General features: G+C 41.6%; 2 protein-coding genes across 4 annotated transcripts; both read left to right on the top strand.

The window, feature by feature from the left end:
• The first annotated feature begins 2,680 nt into the window (after positions 1–2,680).
• Positions 2,681–7,286, top strand: LOC117848102 (AP-5 complex subunit mu). Its single transcript, XM_034729418.2, has 8 exons — positions 2,681–2,859; positions 2,939–3,097; positions 3,500–3,808; positions 4,016–4,299; positions 4,437–5,332; positions 5,763–5,819; positions 6,301–6,348; positions 6,925–7,286. The coding sequence occupies exons 1-8, from the start codon at positions 2,789–2,791 to the stop codon at positions 6,997–6,999; spliced, it is 1,899 nt and encodes a 632-aa protein (XP_034585309.1). The 5' UTR covers positions 2,681–2,788; the 3' UTR covers positions 7,000–7,286.
• Positions 7,287–7,881: 595 nt separating this feature from the next.
• On the top strand, positions 7,882–12,926 carry LOC117848103 (glutathione synthetase, chloroplastic). 3 transcript variants are annotated; one of them, XM_072292874.1, is made up of 13 exons: positions 7,883–8,121; positions 8,340–8,509; positions 8,799–8,874; positions 9,081–9,211; positions 9,846–9,968; positions 10,292–10,373; positions 10,692–10,771; positions 10,878–10,947; positions 11,221–11,342; positions 11,574–11,713; positions 11,786–11,978; positions 12,075–12,201; positions 12,661–12,926. In XM_072292874.1, the coding sequence occupies exons 1-13, from the start codon at positions 8,008–8,010 to the stop codon at positions 12,661–12,663; spliced, it is 1,431 nt and encodes a 476-aa protein (XP_072148975.1). In that variant the 5' UTR covers positions 7,883–8,007; the 3' UTR covers positions 12,664–12,926. The 3 variants fall into 3 exon arrangements, with proteins under 3 accessions (XP_072148974.1, XP_072148975.1, XP_072148976.1); XM_072292873.1 differs by lacking the exon at positions 12,661–12,926 and having other exon boundaries at positions 7,882–8,121; positions 12,075–12,560; XM_072292875.1 differs by lacking the exon at positions 12,661–12,926 and having other exon boundaries at positions 8,001–8,226; positions 12,075–12,560.
• Positions 12,927–13,142: the final 216 nt, after the last annotated feature.

The following is a 13,142-nucleotide window of genomic DNA, read 5'->3' as shown; positions in this document are numbered from 1 at the left end:
GCTTCCATAAGGGTTTGGCGTCAGGACGATGCGAGGCACCTGAAATTCGCCATAGTCCGGAGGCTGGGCGGTTATGGGTGGGTCTCCAGATTGGATCTGGAAAACTTGGTCAATCCTAGTGGAGTACTCGGAGGCCGAGTTCCGTAGACCGAAAGGGGCGCGGGATGGACCCTGCGCCAACCTGGAATCACACAGTGCTGCCTCGGATAGCTCTATGCACTCGGCGATAGTGCGGCTGATACGATCTAACCCCGCGATCATATTGAAGGGCGTAGGTGGGTGGGCGCTGGCGACTAGATTTGGGACCCTCTCGGAGAGGGATAGTTCACCGACTTGCTGGGCAAGCGAGATGATGATCCTTAGGTGAAGGGTTTGTTCCGATGGAGCAGATCCGACAGGAGCCGAGTTGGAGGCAGATGTCGAGCTGGAGCTGGACGCTGAGTTGGAGGCGGACACCGAGCTAGAGCTGGATGCCGAGTTGGAGGAAGCCACCGAGTCTACGGGAGTCACCGAGTCGACAGAGAAAGTGGTCGGAATAGATTCCGCCAGCAGGGTTTCGAATTGAATCTGGACCGGATTGTCAAGGAAGTCCTTCATGCTCTTGGGAAAAATAACGTCGGGATGGGATGCCATCGAGGTCACAAAACCTGGCGCACCAACTGTCGGAGTTATGGATCCGACAGTCCACCAGGGGGTTACCCAGGTGGTTGATTTGTAGGCAAAGGCGATTGCGAGACCAAGAATTCGAAGGTGATCACAAGAACACGAAGGGGCATGAGGGTTTTAGACAGGTTCGGACCTCCAAAGAGTAATACCCTACGTACTATATGCATGGATTGTATTGCTTGGTATGAGAATCAATGCCCTAGGAGGGTGCCCTTGGCTGCCTTATATAGTCTGATAGCCAAGAGTTACAAATCGGTTTAGTTCTAATCTACTCGGTCTTTATATGGAAGATATTCTAAGTCGGATTACAATACGCGTCCCACAAAGCCCGAGTAGATTAGGACAACGTAGTTGTCTTGACGTGTACTCCAAGTAACTTCGTATTCTCGGCCCGCATGCCCTGATTGGGTGGGCCCACTTATCAGTTCCGGCCAGTATCCTAGTTGGTAGGGATCCATGGATCCATGGGGTACTTGTATCCCTCATAAAGACCTTGAAAATTCACTAAGCTCGCAGATTAATCCACCATAACTCGATGAAACCAAGAACATCCACCAGAGGGAGCTGAGGGCCGCTGCAAGTTTTCGAAGTTGTCTAGGAGATGGCTTAGGCCGACCCTCGCCTCCAAGACCTCCCTGCGCGGTTGTGTCATGGTGGAGTTCAGGAGCTAGCTGTGATTATCAATGGTATGTACTCGGAGGTGATGATCTAAATATATCTATTATATAAGTAATATTTTTCATATCATCCGATCTGTTAGCGATGCAATGTCTCCTTTTATACTCTTATATCTATCATGAATATGCTTGTTCCTTAGTCTAATTCATGATTAGACTACATAGCTTGCTTTATGTAATCATGGTGATTAAATCTAGTAAGTTGATCCATCTTGATAGCTAGACACGTTTACCTTGTGACCATACTCTTAATCTATCTACGCTGATAGAGAGGATCGTGACGAGGTCTTTCTTGTGTAAGGTGGGGGTTATCGGGAGGTTGGCCGGAGGTAGTAGTTTAAAGATTGCTTTGGATGAGATGCATGTTGTGCTTATTTATTAGCTAGAACTACAACTAGATGATGATAGACACTTGCTATCATTTGTGGTGTTATCATATATATCTGTGGATGAGATCTACTTTTACTCGTGCTATTAATCTTTACATCAAGTTTGCTCCCATATGCAATCTATGCTTCATGCTAGGATTAGTTCCGTTGAGCTAGAGAACCCTAGTCAGTTCGCTGCTGATTCATGGATTAATAAACCTTGGATGGAATAATCTAAGAGAAAAGCTACGAAAATTCGTACACTTTCATAAATTAGCGTACTAACTACTGTCAACCAAATTGAAGCACGAATCTTAAACACTGGAAGCCATGTAGCAAGCTAGGTACCGAAAGACAGATAGGATCCACGAGTCGGAAGGCCCAAAGGGCACGACGCACGGCACGAGTCGACCAGTCGACGGAACGAGAAGGCTTGGGTCGGAACTCGGAAGAGTCTGGGCTTTTTTATTCACTTCTTCAAAGCTACTTGCGCACTCAGTTTTAGAATTAACCCAGTCACTTGCCGGCCCGAAATCGCGAGTTCCTCGTCATCTTCAACCTCTCCTAGACAGGTTCAGCACTCAGCATGGATGGATGAAATTTAGAAAAAAACGATATTACTTCCTACTACGCTAAAGGTTGTCTTATGCCTTGGCACGTATAATTTTAATTAGGTGAATTGGAGGAGATAAAAGAGGTCATTTTTTCTGAAAAACAAATGATTCATAAGCTAAATTTAGCACTACAGGACAAATTCATATGGCACTGTACCTTATTTGAGATTCAGTATGAAGGTATCACAAAACAACACTATGCTTGCCCTAACGGAGGGAACACATTTGCATGTCCAAAATCGTAATAAAATAAAAGAAAAAAAGAAAATCGCAGATGGGTCGGTCGGGCCGGACTCCAGGATTGAAGAGAATTTGGGCCGTCAAGCCTTCCACAAGACTCAGGAATGTCACTCGGCCCATCAAGTCGTCTTCCACCTCCGTCCCGAAACGCAGCAGCAGCGTCAGCGGACAGCGGCGGCACGGCTTCTCCTCCTCCTCCCCCCCACCCATTCCCCGGCGAGCCATGTCCGGCGGCGGGTGCAGCGTGCGCGCCATCTGGATCCTTACGCCGCACGACACCGTGGCCTTCTCCAGGTACCCATCCGAACTTTTCCCCGTCAAGGATTTGGCCCTTCTGATCCTATGGGGCTCACCTCTCCCTTCCTTCCGTCAGGCGGTTCGCGGTAGTGGAGAAGCGATGGCGCGCCTCCTGGGAAGCGGAGGGCGGAGGTGGCGGCGAGGGGGACGGGTGGGGCGCTGGGGCGACGACGCCGCCGCCGCAGCTGCCGGCCGACCACGAGGTCGCTGCCGCCTTCGCTGAGCGCCGGAAAAGGTTAGCCGTCGTTCCTTTGGTCCTTCGGTCAGCTGACTGTGTCGCGGATGCGTGTAGATTGGTCACTGAATTTTACTCGTGAGTAGAAGTGAATTGGGTGTTGGGATATTATCGATTATATGGTAGGAACAGAATGATACAGCAATGTTGTTTTGCCTGAAAACACCACAAACTGATTAACCGAAGATCCTAATACATGTAACGCAGCGAACATATAAACATCAAAGTACAGATCATACAGGGCTTAAAAGAATCGAATGTAATACATTTCAGTTTATCAAATAAACACCAGTTTATCACATTTCAGTCACTGAAGCCATGAGCCTGTTGCATAATGCACCATTGCTGTAGGAGGTAGAAACAAATGTAATACATGATTGACGTATCGTTGTCACTCTGTAGGGAAGGAACTGCACGTGGTTCTGGTATTCGTACAAGCCTGTCATCTGTAGGGTCAGATTCCTGGGTTGACGATCCAATCACTCGCCAAGTTATATCACTTCACATTGCTAAAGAGGAATCAGATGGCTTCATGATCTGGCCAGTGGTTCTGCAGAAGCGCGGATGGTATTATGTCCTTGTGTTGCCTATGGTGGATCCGCAGTCATTTAGAGCGTACGAGAATCTTTTAAAAAGGTCTGATTGTGGGAGTTCGGCCAAGGAGAATGGCAATCTCTCATCCATCCTGCTCAATCTTCCATGCATAACAGGGTAATGTAAGTTTGCTTACCTATTATTGGTTGTGTTTTCTAATCCAAGTTTTATTCTTATCACCACCAACCCACTTAATATGAAAATGTTTCCTAGTGATATGTTGCCATCTTCAGCATCCAATTAACGATTATATGTTCATTACATGAACATCTGATGTTGTTCAACCAACAGCTTGATTAACTTACACCTCATGTTTAATGATAGGGCATTTATGGTTGCGCATGTTATTGGGGACATAATTACTGGTGATGTTGCTGAACCTGAGGTGATCATTAGCTCCGGGCCCTCTGTTGGTGGACTATTGGATTCATTGACTGGAAGTATAGGTATTTCTGCCCGATCAAAGCCTATTGCTGCACCTGTTGCTGCACCAACTGCTTCAGCCTCTTCACCTGTTGGCGCTGCTCAATCCGAGTCCTTAAAAGGTGGTGTTAGACCTTTTGACAAGGATTTACTGCGGAACTTCATCATTGGTGCAATGCCTTTTGGTTAGTATAACAAAGCCTCCATGGTGTATAATACGTCATGTTGTTCTCTTATTCTTGAATGCCTGTTATTCTCTTTTAAAGCTTTTTCGTTGATCTATACTCTAACAAATCAACTTAGCTAATAATTTCTTTTGCAGGCACACCTCAGGATCTCAATTATGCCAATGTTAATTCAATTAGAACTACTGGATATTCTGGCGATCCTCTTCCGACAGACCAGAAGCAACCTGCCTGGAAACCCTACCTGTACAAAGGGAGGCAAAGGATTCTTTTTTCTAGCCTGGAGACTATACATGCTGCACTGTATGACCGTGACGATGTGCCAGATTTCCTTTCTGTTTCAGGACAAGTAACCTGTAGGGCTGAACTAGAAGGACTACCTGATGTTTCTTTGCCACTGACTGGGTTAAAAACTGCTCATGTTGAGGTCTCATCATTCCATCATTGTGTCCAAGCTTCAGAGCCCACTAATAATAAGCAAACCCTTGTTTTTCAGCCACCATTAGGAAATTTTGTATTAATGCATTATCAATCACCATGCAACACTGCTCCTCCTGTTAAAGGGTTCTACCAGTTGTCCATGGTTTCTGAAAATGAAGGTGCTTTTCTATTTAAGCTGACATTGATGGAGGGTTACAAGTCTCCCTTCATTATGGATTTTTGCATGATTACAATGCCATTCCCTCGAAGAAGGGTTGCATCGTATGAGGGAAATCCATCAATTGGGACAGTTTCAATGACAGAGCATTCAATTGAATGGAGGATTGTTACAAGTGGCCGGGGCCTCAGTGGTAGAAGCATTGAGGCTACCTTCCCTGGTACTGTTAGGTTTCTTCCTAGAACAACACAGAGAACAAGTTCGTCATTTCGGCTAGTTTCAAGCACTGCATATACTGATGATAGTGACAATGAGCAAGATAACGTTAAGAATGGAGCTAGCTTGGATGATTACATCATGGAAAAAATCAATAAGGATCTTCAGGCAGTTGATTTAGAAGAGCCATTGTCTTGGCAAGCATATAATTATGCTAAGGTATGTCACTACCAAATGGTATACTAGGAGAACTTCAGAAGCCTTCTTGTCATTTACTTTTGTTTTGAAGATATTGTTGTAAGGAAAGTAAGTGCCACATCTGGTCATTGATTAATGGCATGCTTGATCTCCATGTTGGTTCATATAGGACTGTGAAACATTTGACTTCTGTATTATTTCTTCGTATAGTACCTATGCCCAAAATTGATAAAAATATTACTGGGAATCAACATTACACTTGATATCTATATCAACTATATTGGTTCTGTCGGTTGGGTATGATGGACGTGTTTATTCTTCTACGCACTCATGAAATTTTCTAGTGCCCAAAGACTTTCTTATATTCTTGTGTGGGTTTTCCATGAGCATGCGTTTTAGTTTTTTTGAGCTTCTTACTGCTCTGTTGATTAATCATAAATCATTTTTTTAGGTTTCTTTCAAGATCACTGGAGGCACGCTATCTGGTCTTACAATTGATCCAAAATCTGTAAGTTACAGATTACTTTTCTCACTCACTGTAGTGAGGTGTCATCATTAAATATAGCTCTGATATATAATTAAAATGAAGTATTGTTGATAATCACTGCTTTTTGTTAAGTTGCCAAATGGAAATCACACCTCAACATGTCGCATGCATTTACAGATTTTTTTCAGCTGCCAGTTTATAATGTTGTGTTATTTTTGAAGTAGCTAAATTCCGAGCAAATCATATTTCTCAGTTTGATGTCAGGCAGAATTTATCTATGTATTTGCTCAAGATTTTCTGCTTAAATATCTGGCTCTCCACCTTAAAAGGTTATTTGTCAGTGCGATGATACTGTGCTGCTGCACACGTGGTAGAATAAGTATTGAAGTTACATTTTTCTCTTGTAATAGTGTCATTAGAAGTGCACTGTGTGCAATGCTTTATTGAAATAAATCTATCACAAATTTATTTCATGTTTTGATGTTTTAATGACCTCCTGCAGGTAAACATATACCCTTCTGTTAAAGCCCCACCTGAATACTCAATGCAGGTACTGTTTTGATCTTGATAGCTACTCAACTCTATTATTAATCATTAAATAGCGAACCCACTGAAATTGGATAGCTGGTTCGCAGCAGTTTTGTATTTATTCTTGGAGGATTTTTTTCTGTCAGGCTACAGTTTTGTAAGCATGCATCTAATGAGCTTGTTATGTCAGTGCCAAGATAGTGACAACTGACAAGCTAATACAGATTTGATCTACCACCACACCACTTTGTAGCTTATCTTAACTAAACGTCTCTGTATGAACTGGCCAGTTGAGATCTTCATTTCCATTTCCATTGAGTTTCAGAAAGTAACAAACTTGCTGGCTGTGTAGCAGTTAACTACTCAAGAAAAAATAAATAAATAACCACTGCTTTTAAGTTGCTTTGGTTTTCCTCCCAATGTCAAAACTGGTGCTGTTGCCTATTCTTCTGTTATGCTTTTCAGCTTCATGCTTACTTCGTATCCTCTTCCTCGGAAAGCAGACTTGATCTCTTCATTAGTTGACTCGCAATAAAATGGTTTCTATTTCTCTAATCTGCTTAAATGATGTTTGTGTATTTGTTCCCCCGTTTGACAGGCTTCTTCTGGAGATTACATACTGTGGAACACCTTGGGAAAATGTCCTACCGCTATTCTACCTAGAGAACTATGATTGTCAGTGTGTTTCAGCATAGTGTCAGCATAATTTGGTGTAGATCTTTTTGTTGTACAGACTCCACGTTTTGTTTTCCCGTGTTTCCGTTCCTCGTACAAGATCTGTGGTGGGAAGTTTTTGGTCCTTCCCATTCATGAGTTCTTTCCCTTTTTTTAAGGAGAAAAACTACAAACCTGCAGATCTTTCTGTCTGAAGTCCCATCACTTGTGGCTGTCGTGTGGCAATACAATATGAAATCCATGATATTTTGAGCAATGGAATTTCCCATCTCCTGTGGTTGGCAACCTTTCGGTTGATAATTGTTTTAATTGTGGATTTGGTGTACCAGCGGCGTGAAATCCAGATTACATGCTGCTGTTGCAATGCCTTGTAACCTGTATGATCATCACCGGTGGAGGTGTGACATGGTAAACGCTAGCGAGGCTCATCACGCATTCTACTTTTTTTTGGTTAGCTTGTAGTCATGTTTTGGTTAACTATGATATACTGTTTCTACAGAGATATACTCTGTTTAACTAACCATAAAATTTTTCATCTCTTGCTGTTTGGTCCTTTTTTTAAAAAAAAATTGTAGTGTAACTGCTCTAGTTACATGTTCATTCAAGATGCAGGATCCGTGAAAAATCCCACAGCATGAAGCTGAAAAAGAAACGAATTTAGAGAATTTTTAATAGTAGCTTTATTCTTTCGTTGATGTTGGTGGAGGCGGCTGCCTAAAGCAGAGATAAGGGGATTCGATTGGCACACTTTTTACAAAAGGCTAAAAAGCCTAGGTTGACCCCCTGCCATTTTCGTGCAGCCCCCTCCGCTTTTCTGGAAATCTCAAGCCACATCCCCTGCCTTGCCGCAGCTATAAATTTGAATTCATTTCGTTTCATCCGCTGATCTGCAAACCAAACCAGAGCGAGGCCTTAGGTTGCGATTGCAGTTACCCCTTCCACGAATTGCCAAACTCTGCGCTCCTCCTGATTGGCTGATTCCACTGCCACTACCCGCGAGGCTGCGATGAGCGCCGCCGTGCCGCCGCCGGCGGATCCCGCCGCGGCGGGGGAGATGGCGCGGGAGGCCGCCGCGTGGTGCGCGCTGCACGGCCTCGTCGTTGGGGACCGCGCCGATCCGGTGACCTAATTCTCGGCTCTCGCCGCTCTTGTGTCTTCTACAATCCTGTGCACAGCGCCGATCCGCTGAGACTCTGCTCAGTGTCATACTGTCATGAGCAGAATTGTGTGTACCAAACATGGTTGCCTCAGGATTTGATGCTGAGTCGTGAAATATAATTGCAAGCTATTGTCCTAAGTTCTGGCTCCTGACTGAACATTGTCGTTGAACTCTGGCAGAGATCAGGAACAGTCCCTGGTGTAGGATTGGTTCACGCTCCATTCTCCCTGCTCCCGGCGCATCTTCCAGAACCCTTTTGGAAGCAGGCGTGCGAGCTGGCTCCAATTTTTAACGAGCTTGTGGATCGTGTTAGTCTGGATGGGAATTTCTTGCAAGATTCTTTGTCCAAGTAAATTTCTTTTCCATAGTAATTTCTATCCACGTCATATATTGTCATTCAGAGTTCTGTTGGCAACGTGAATTAATAAACTGCGAATGTTAGTTCACCTGATTCTAGTAAATCCCCTTCAGGCTGTATACTCACTGAATTAGATCGTTGAAATGTGAAACAAACTGTGTATTATTTTTAACGGCCTGTTTAAACTTCTGAGCAAACAAAAAGACCATCCAGGTCACAAGCTCAAAATCTCTATGAACCGTTGGACTGATGGTCTTGGTTGATCATGTTGTAATTTCAGAACAAGGCAGGTTGATGATTTCACATCTAGGCTCTTAGAGATTCACAGGAAAATGATGGAAATAAATAAGGAGGAGGTAATTTACTAACGTTACTACTGAGTACTAATAAGCATATATTATCTCTTAACTTCTTGGTGTCAAACTTCTTAACCTGCACATTAAATATTACTAGACATTAAATTATCTTAAGATCTGTTTTCTAATCCTTTTTTTGGGATGGGGAGGGTGGTAATGCCTTTTTTTTGTATGGAAGTACTGATCAGTGCCCAAATATTTATCAGAATATTCGCTTAGGGTTGCACCGATCAGATTATATGCTAGATTCAGAAACAAGTTCTCTTCTTCAAATAGAGCTCAATACCATCTCAACATCATTTCCTGGGCTTGGTCCCTTAGTAAGTGAGCTTCACAGGTAAAGTTCGGCATATTGTTTCTATAACAGAATTATCTTCCTGCGCATGAAGGTTTTCCTTTTTTTGTAAAAAAAGATCTGGTTCAAGAATAGAGATATAATGCCCTGAGCATGTAGACTGAAAACTCTGCTGTTCTTTTTTAAAATGATAGATAAGTAGGGCTTGCTAAATTACACGTGGTACTGTGGTAGAACAGTAGGGCTTAGTTGTGTCTACCTCATATGTTTAATTTTGCTTAAATATGGAAAATCCAGTCCAGTAGCATAATATGTACCACTACTAATTTGGGACCATATTAAGGATATCATCTGGCGATTTCTCATTCTAGAAGTAATGAAATACTAGCCATATATTACGTATATACTGTATTCTTTTCTCGTAGGGCTATAATTCTCTAGAGAGTTGCATAGTATTGAAGAGTTTCTGCTCCAAGTTCTTTAATTGTCAGTGGATATGGAAAAGGCACTCTTAGTTGTGCTTGTGCATCGAATTTATTTCCATTTCTCCCCAATGAATCTACCTTGAGTTTTCTCCTTTTCACTAGTTGAGGTTCTTATTTGTTTAATTTATCAGCATTATTGTGTCTTCAACATGATGAGGATACAAATTGAGCATTCACTAATTACTATGCAGGACCTTAATTAATCAGTATGGACGTGTATTGAGCCTGGAACCAAAGAGGGTTCCTGGAAATGCGGCTAGCAGTAAATTTGCAGAAGCTTTGGCCAGAGCATGGACTGAGTTTGATGTTGACAGGTTTGGTATTCTCTAGTTGAACATGCATATTCATTAGGTACCGTTTGGATGGACTAAAAGTGGTGGACTAAAAATTAGCAATAGGTGTGAAAATGGGAACATGAGCCACTTTTGAGATAATAGGGGTTAGGGCTAATGGGCTGTAACCACCAAATTTGCCCTTCTCTGTGCAAATTAGCCCGCAATTAGCCCATGTGTAATCCTCCTATTCAACATCCAAATCCTAGGACTAAAAATTAGCCCTGGAATCCAATCGGGGCTTTATATGTTATACTACTATCTAAATGAGTATTAACTGTCATTCTTTTCCATGAATTTCTCAGTGCTATAGTTATGATGATTGTTCAGCCTGAAGAAAGAAATATGTATGACCAATACTGGATTACCAAATATTTGAAGGAATCATATCCTTTTATGTTCTGCTTTCATATTTTCTGTAATGATGAAAACTACAGTTTATTTTGTCAGATTCCTGTGTAGTGACTCAACTGCTTGATTGGCTTTATTCAATTACCTTTTCTCCCATATAACAGCTATCATTTTGCCTTCCCATCTCTAACCTTGAGTTCAATCTTGTCATTGCTTTTTCACGTATATCTTTCTTCCCAGTTTGCCACTAAAGATTGCTAAGTGTTTGGTAATTTTGGGACACTGTTTCAAGTATTTGAATTGCAATATAAAAATTGTAAGATCAAACTTGTGTTCCCTTGACAACGTATCACACATGGCATAACAACTCTTAGAAAAACATTGACACAGGTGGAGGCTGAAGGGCATGTTCTACCAGATGGAACTCTTCTAGTGTACGTATCCATAGATGTCGAAAATCAATTATTAATTATGTATTCTAAGCATTTGAGCAATCAACCTTGCAGTATGTTCATTGTAATTTTTTTTTGAAATATTCAGAGACGGCAAGAAAGTTGCTGTGGTGTATTATAGAGCAGGATATACACCGAATGATTATCCTTCAGAAGCAGTATGAGTGCATTACTATTTTCCTTTCCACACATAGTCTTTTCCGATCGAAAACTGAGTTGCCACAGATTATTTTTCTCTGTGACCTATTTCATTCTTATTTGAACATGTTTTAATGCTTCTAGTTCTATATTCCTTTATTACACTTGAAGTTCATTTTTTGTCTTGTTAATAAAGTCAAACACTTTGCTGTATATGATCTGGATACATTTGGGTTATTTTTTTTAATGATAATATGCTAAAATTATCATGACAAGCTTGTTGTGTATTCTAGGAATGGAGTGCGAGACTTTTGATTGAACAATCATCTTCTGTGAAGTGTCCTTCAATATCATATCAATTAGTGGGAACCAAAAGGATTCAACAAGAACTGGCAAACCCTAATGTTCTTGAAAGGTATCAAGACCTCTTCAATAACAAATAGTACACACTTGAACATTCATATATTATTCATATGGCATTTTGGGTCTACATGCATTCCTAGATAAATGTGGTGCTTGTAGGCCAATTGTGCTTTTGTTGTTCTGATACAACTCAACTGCTAATATAATGATCAGATCAATTATTAGCCTTTCATGTAGGCTAAAAACTTTAAGTTTTCTTAACCATCATTTGTTCTTTCTATAGGTTCCTTGAAAATAAGGAGGACATTGCTAAGCTTCGTAAATGCTTTGCTGGGTTATGGAGTTTGGATGATGAAGAGATTATTAAAACTGCAATTGAAAAACCTGAGTTGTTTGTATTGAAGCCTCAACGTGAAGGCGGAGGTTTGTGTATACATTAGCAAATGCGTATCATACAATTTCTTACTGTTTCCTGAATATGCTATTTCTATACAGGGAACAACATCTATGGTCTTGATTTGCGAGAAACACTTACCAGACTCCAGAAGGAAGGAGGGGATGCGCTTGCAGCCTATATACTTATGCAAAGAATCTTCCCCAAAGCTTCTCTTGCTTACTTAGTTCGTGGTGGTATTTGCCACGAGGGTCTTGTGATTTCTGAGCTTGGAATATATGGCTCTTACTTGCGGTATGGTTGTTTCACACGCACGCACGCAACACTTGTGGTCTGCAAATGATGGTCCTTTTCTAATGAAAAGTACTACCCTGCTCAATATCTCATCAGGAGCAAAGATAAGGTGATAACTAATGACCAATGTGGTTACTTGATGCGGACAAAAGTTTCTTCATCGGACGAAGGCGGCGTTGCTGCGGGGTTTGCTGTTTTGGATAGTTTATACCTGACTGATAAGGTGATACACAATTGATCAACGTTTTCACCCATTACTTTCCCTTAAAGAGATAAAAATTTTCTGAGTGTGAGGCTGTTGCTCAGCAGTCAGCAGTCTGAAAATTCTATTGTTCCACTCTTATTACTACTGTTAGTAAACGTTTGCTAGTGACCTGGTCAAAACCAAAGGAGACTTAAGAAAAGTTGTTTCATCATAATGATTGCATTCCGTATGTCCTAAAAAAGATCAGCATTTGTATTTGTTAACCAGATCGTTAATTTGCATTTTCCTAAAACTGTCTTCCCGACAGGTACTTCTGTAATCATTAAAAAGAGTTTCCCTATTTGGAATTAAATGTGAAATGCTGGAATCTTCTGCTAGATTGCCTATTTTTTCCAAATCTAGCTACAAATTTCTTCGTTGCCCGTTTAATTCTGCTTTTCTACGGGAAATTCACGCTCATGTGCTTGCTTTGTGCAGTGAAGTAGCAAAAGGAGTGTCAGCTACAGCTTTCAGCAGGCTTACATCGACAATGGATTCGACATCATGTTCTGTTCTTCATTGAAGATATATAGGCAGCAAATTTGCTGCGGACTACAGCCATGTCTGATCTGTCATATTGTTTGATGATTTCCTACTGCCTGTTCCTAGGGAGTGGAATATATGTAATATGTGTAGATTACTTCTACGTGAAATCCATGAAAAATAATGACGAATAAATACATATGCACAGGCCATTCCAATAACCTGTTTTCTGGTCTCGTTTCTTCGATATATTGATGTATACCATGCTGTGTATACATCATAATGGTTGCAGTGATCCTTCGTTGTTTCATGGTGCGTCGGTGCGTTTTGCCGCTTCTTGTTCTTCATGACCATGACCATGCCAGCAACCATCTGTGCTTCTGTTGAAGACACTTGTGCTGTGTCTGTGCATCACCAAATACAGACTATGATATGTG

The sequence above is a fragment of the Setaria viridis genome, chromosome 3 (assembly GCF_005286985.2).
Source record: "Setaria viridis chromosome 3, Setaria_viridis_v4.0, whole genome shotgun sequence".
NCBI classification, from domain to species: Eukaryota; Viridiplantae; Streptophyta; class Magnoliopsida; order Poales; family Poaceae; genus Setaria; species Setaria viridis.
This window is presented reverse-complemented; position numbering and strand designations above follow the sequence as displayed.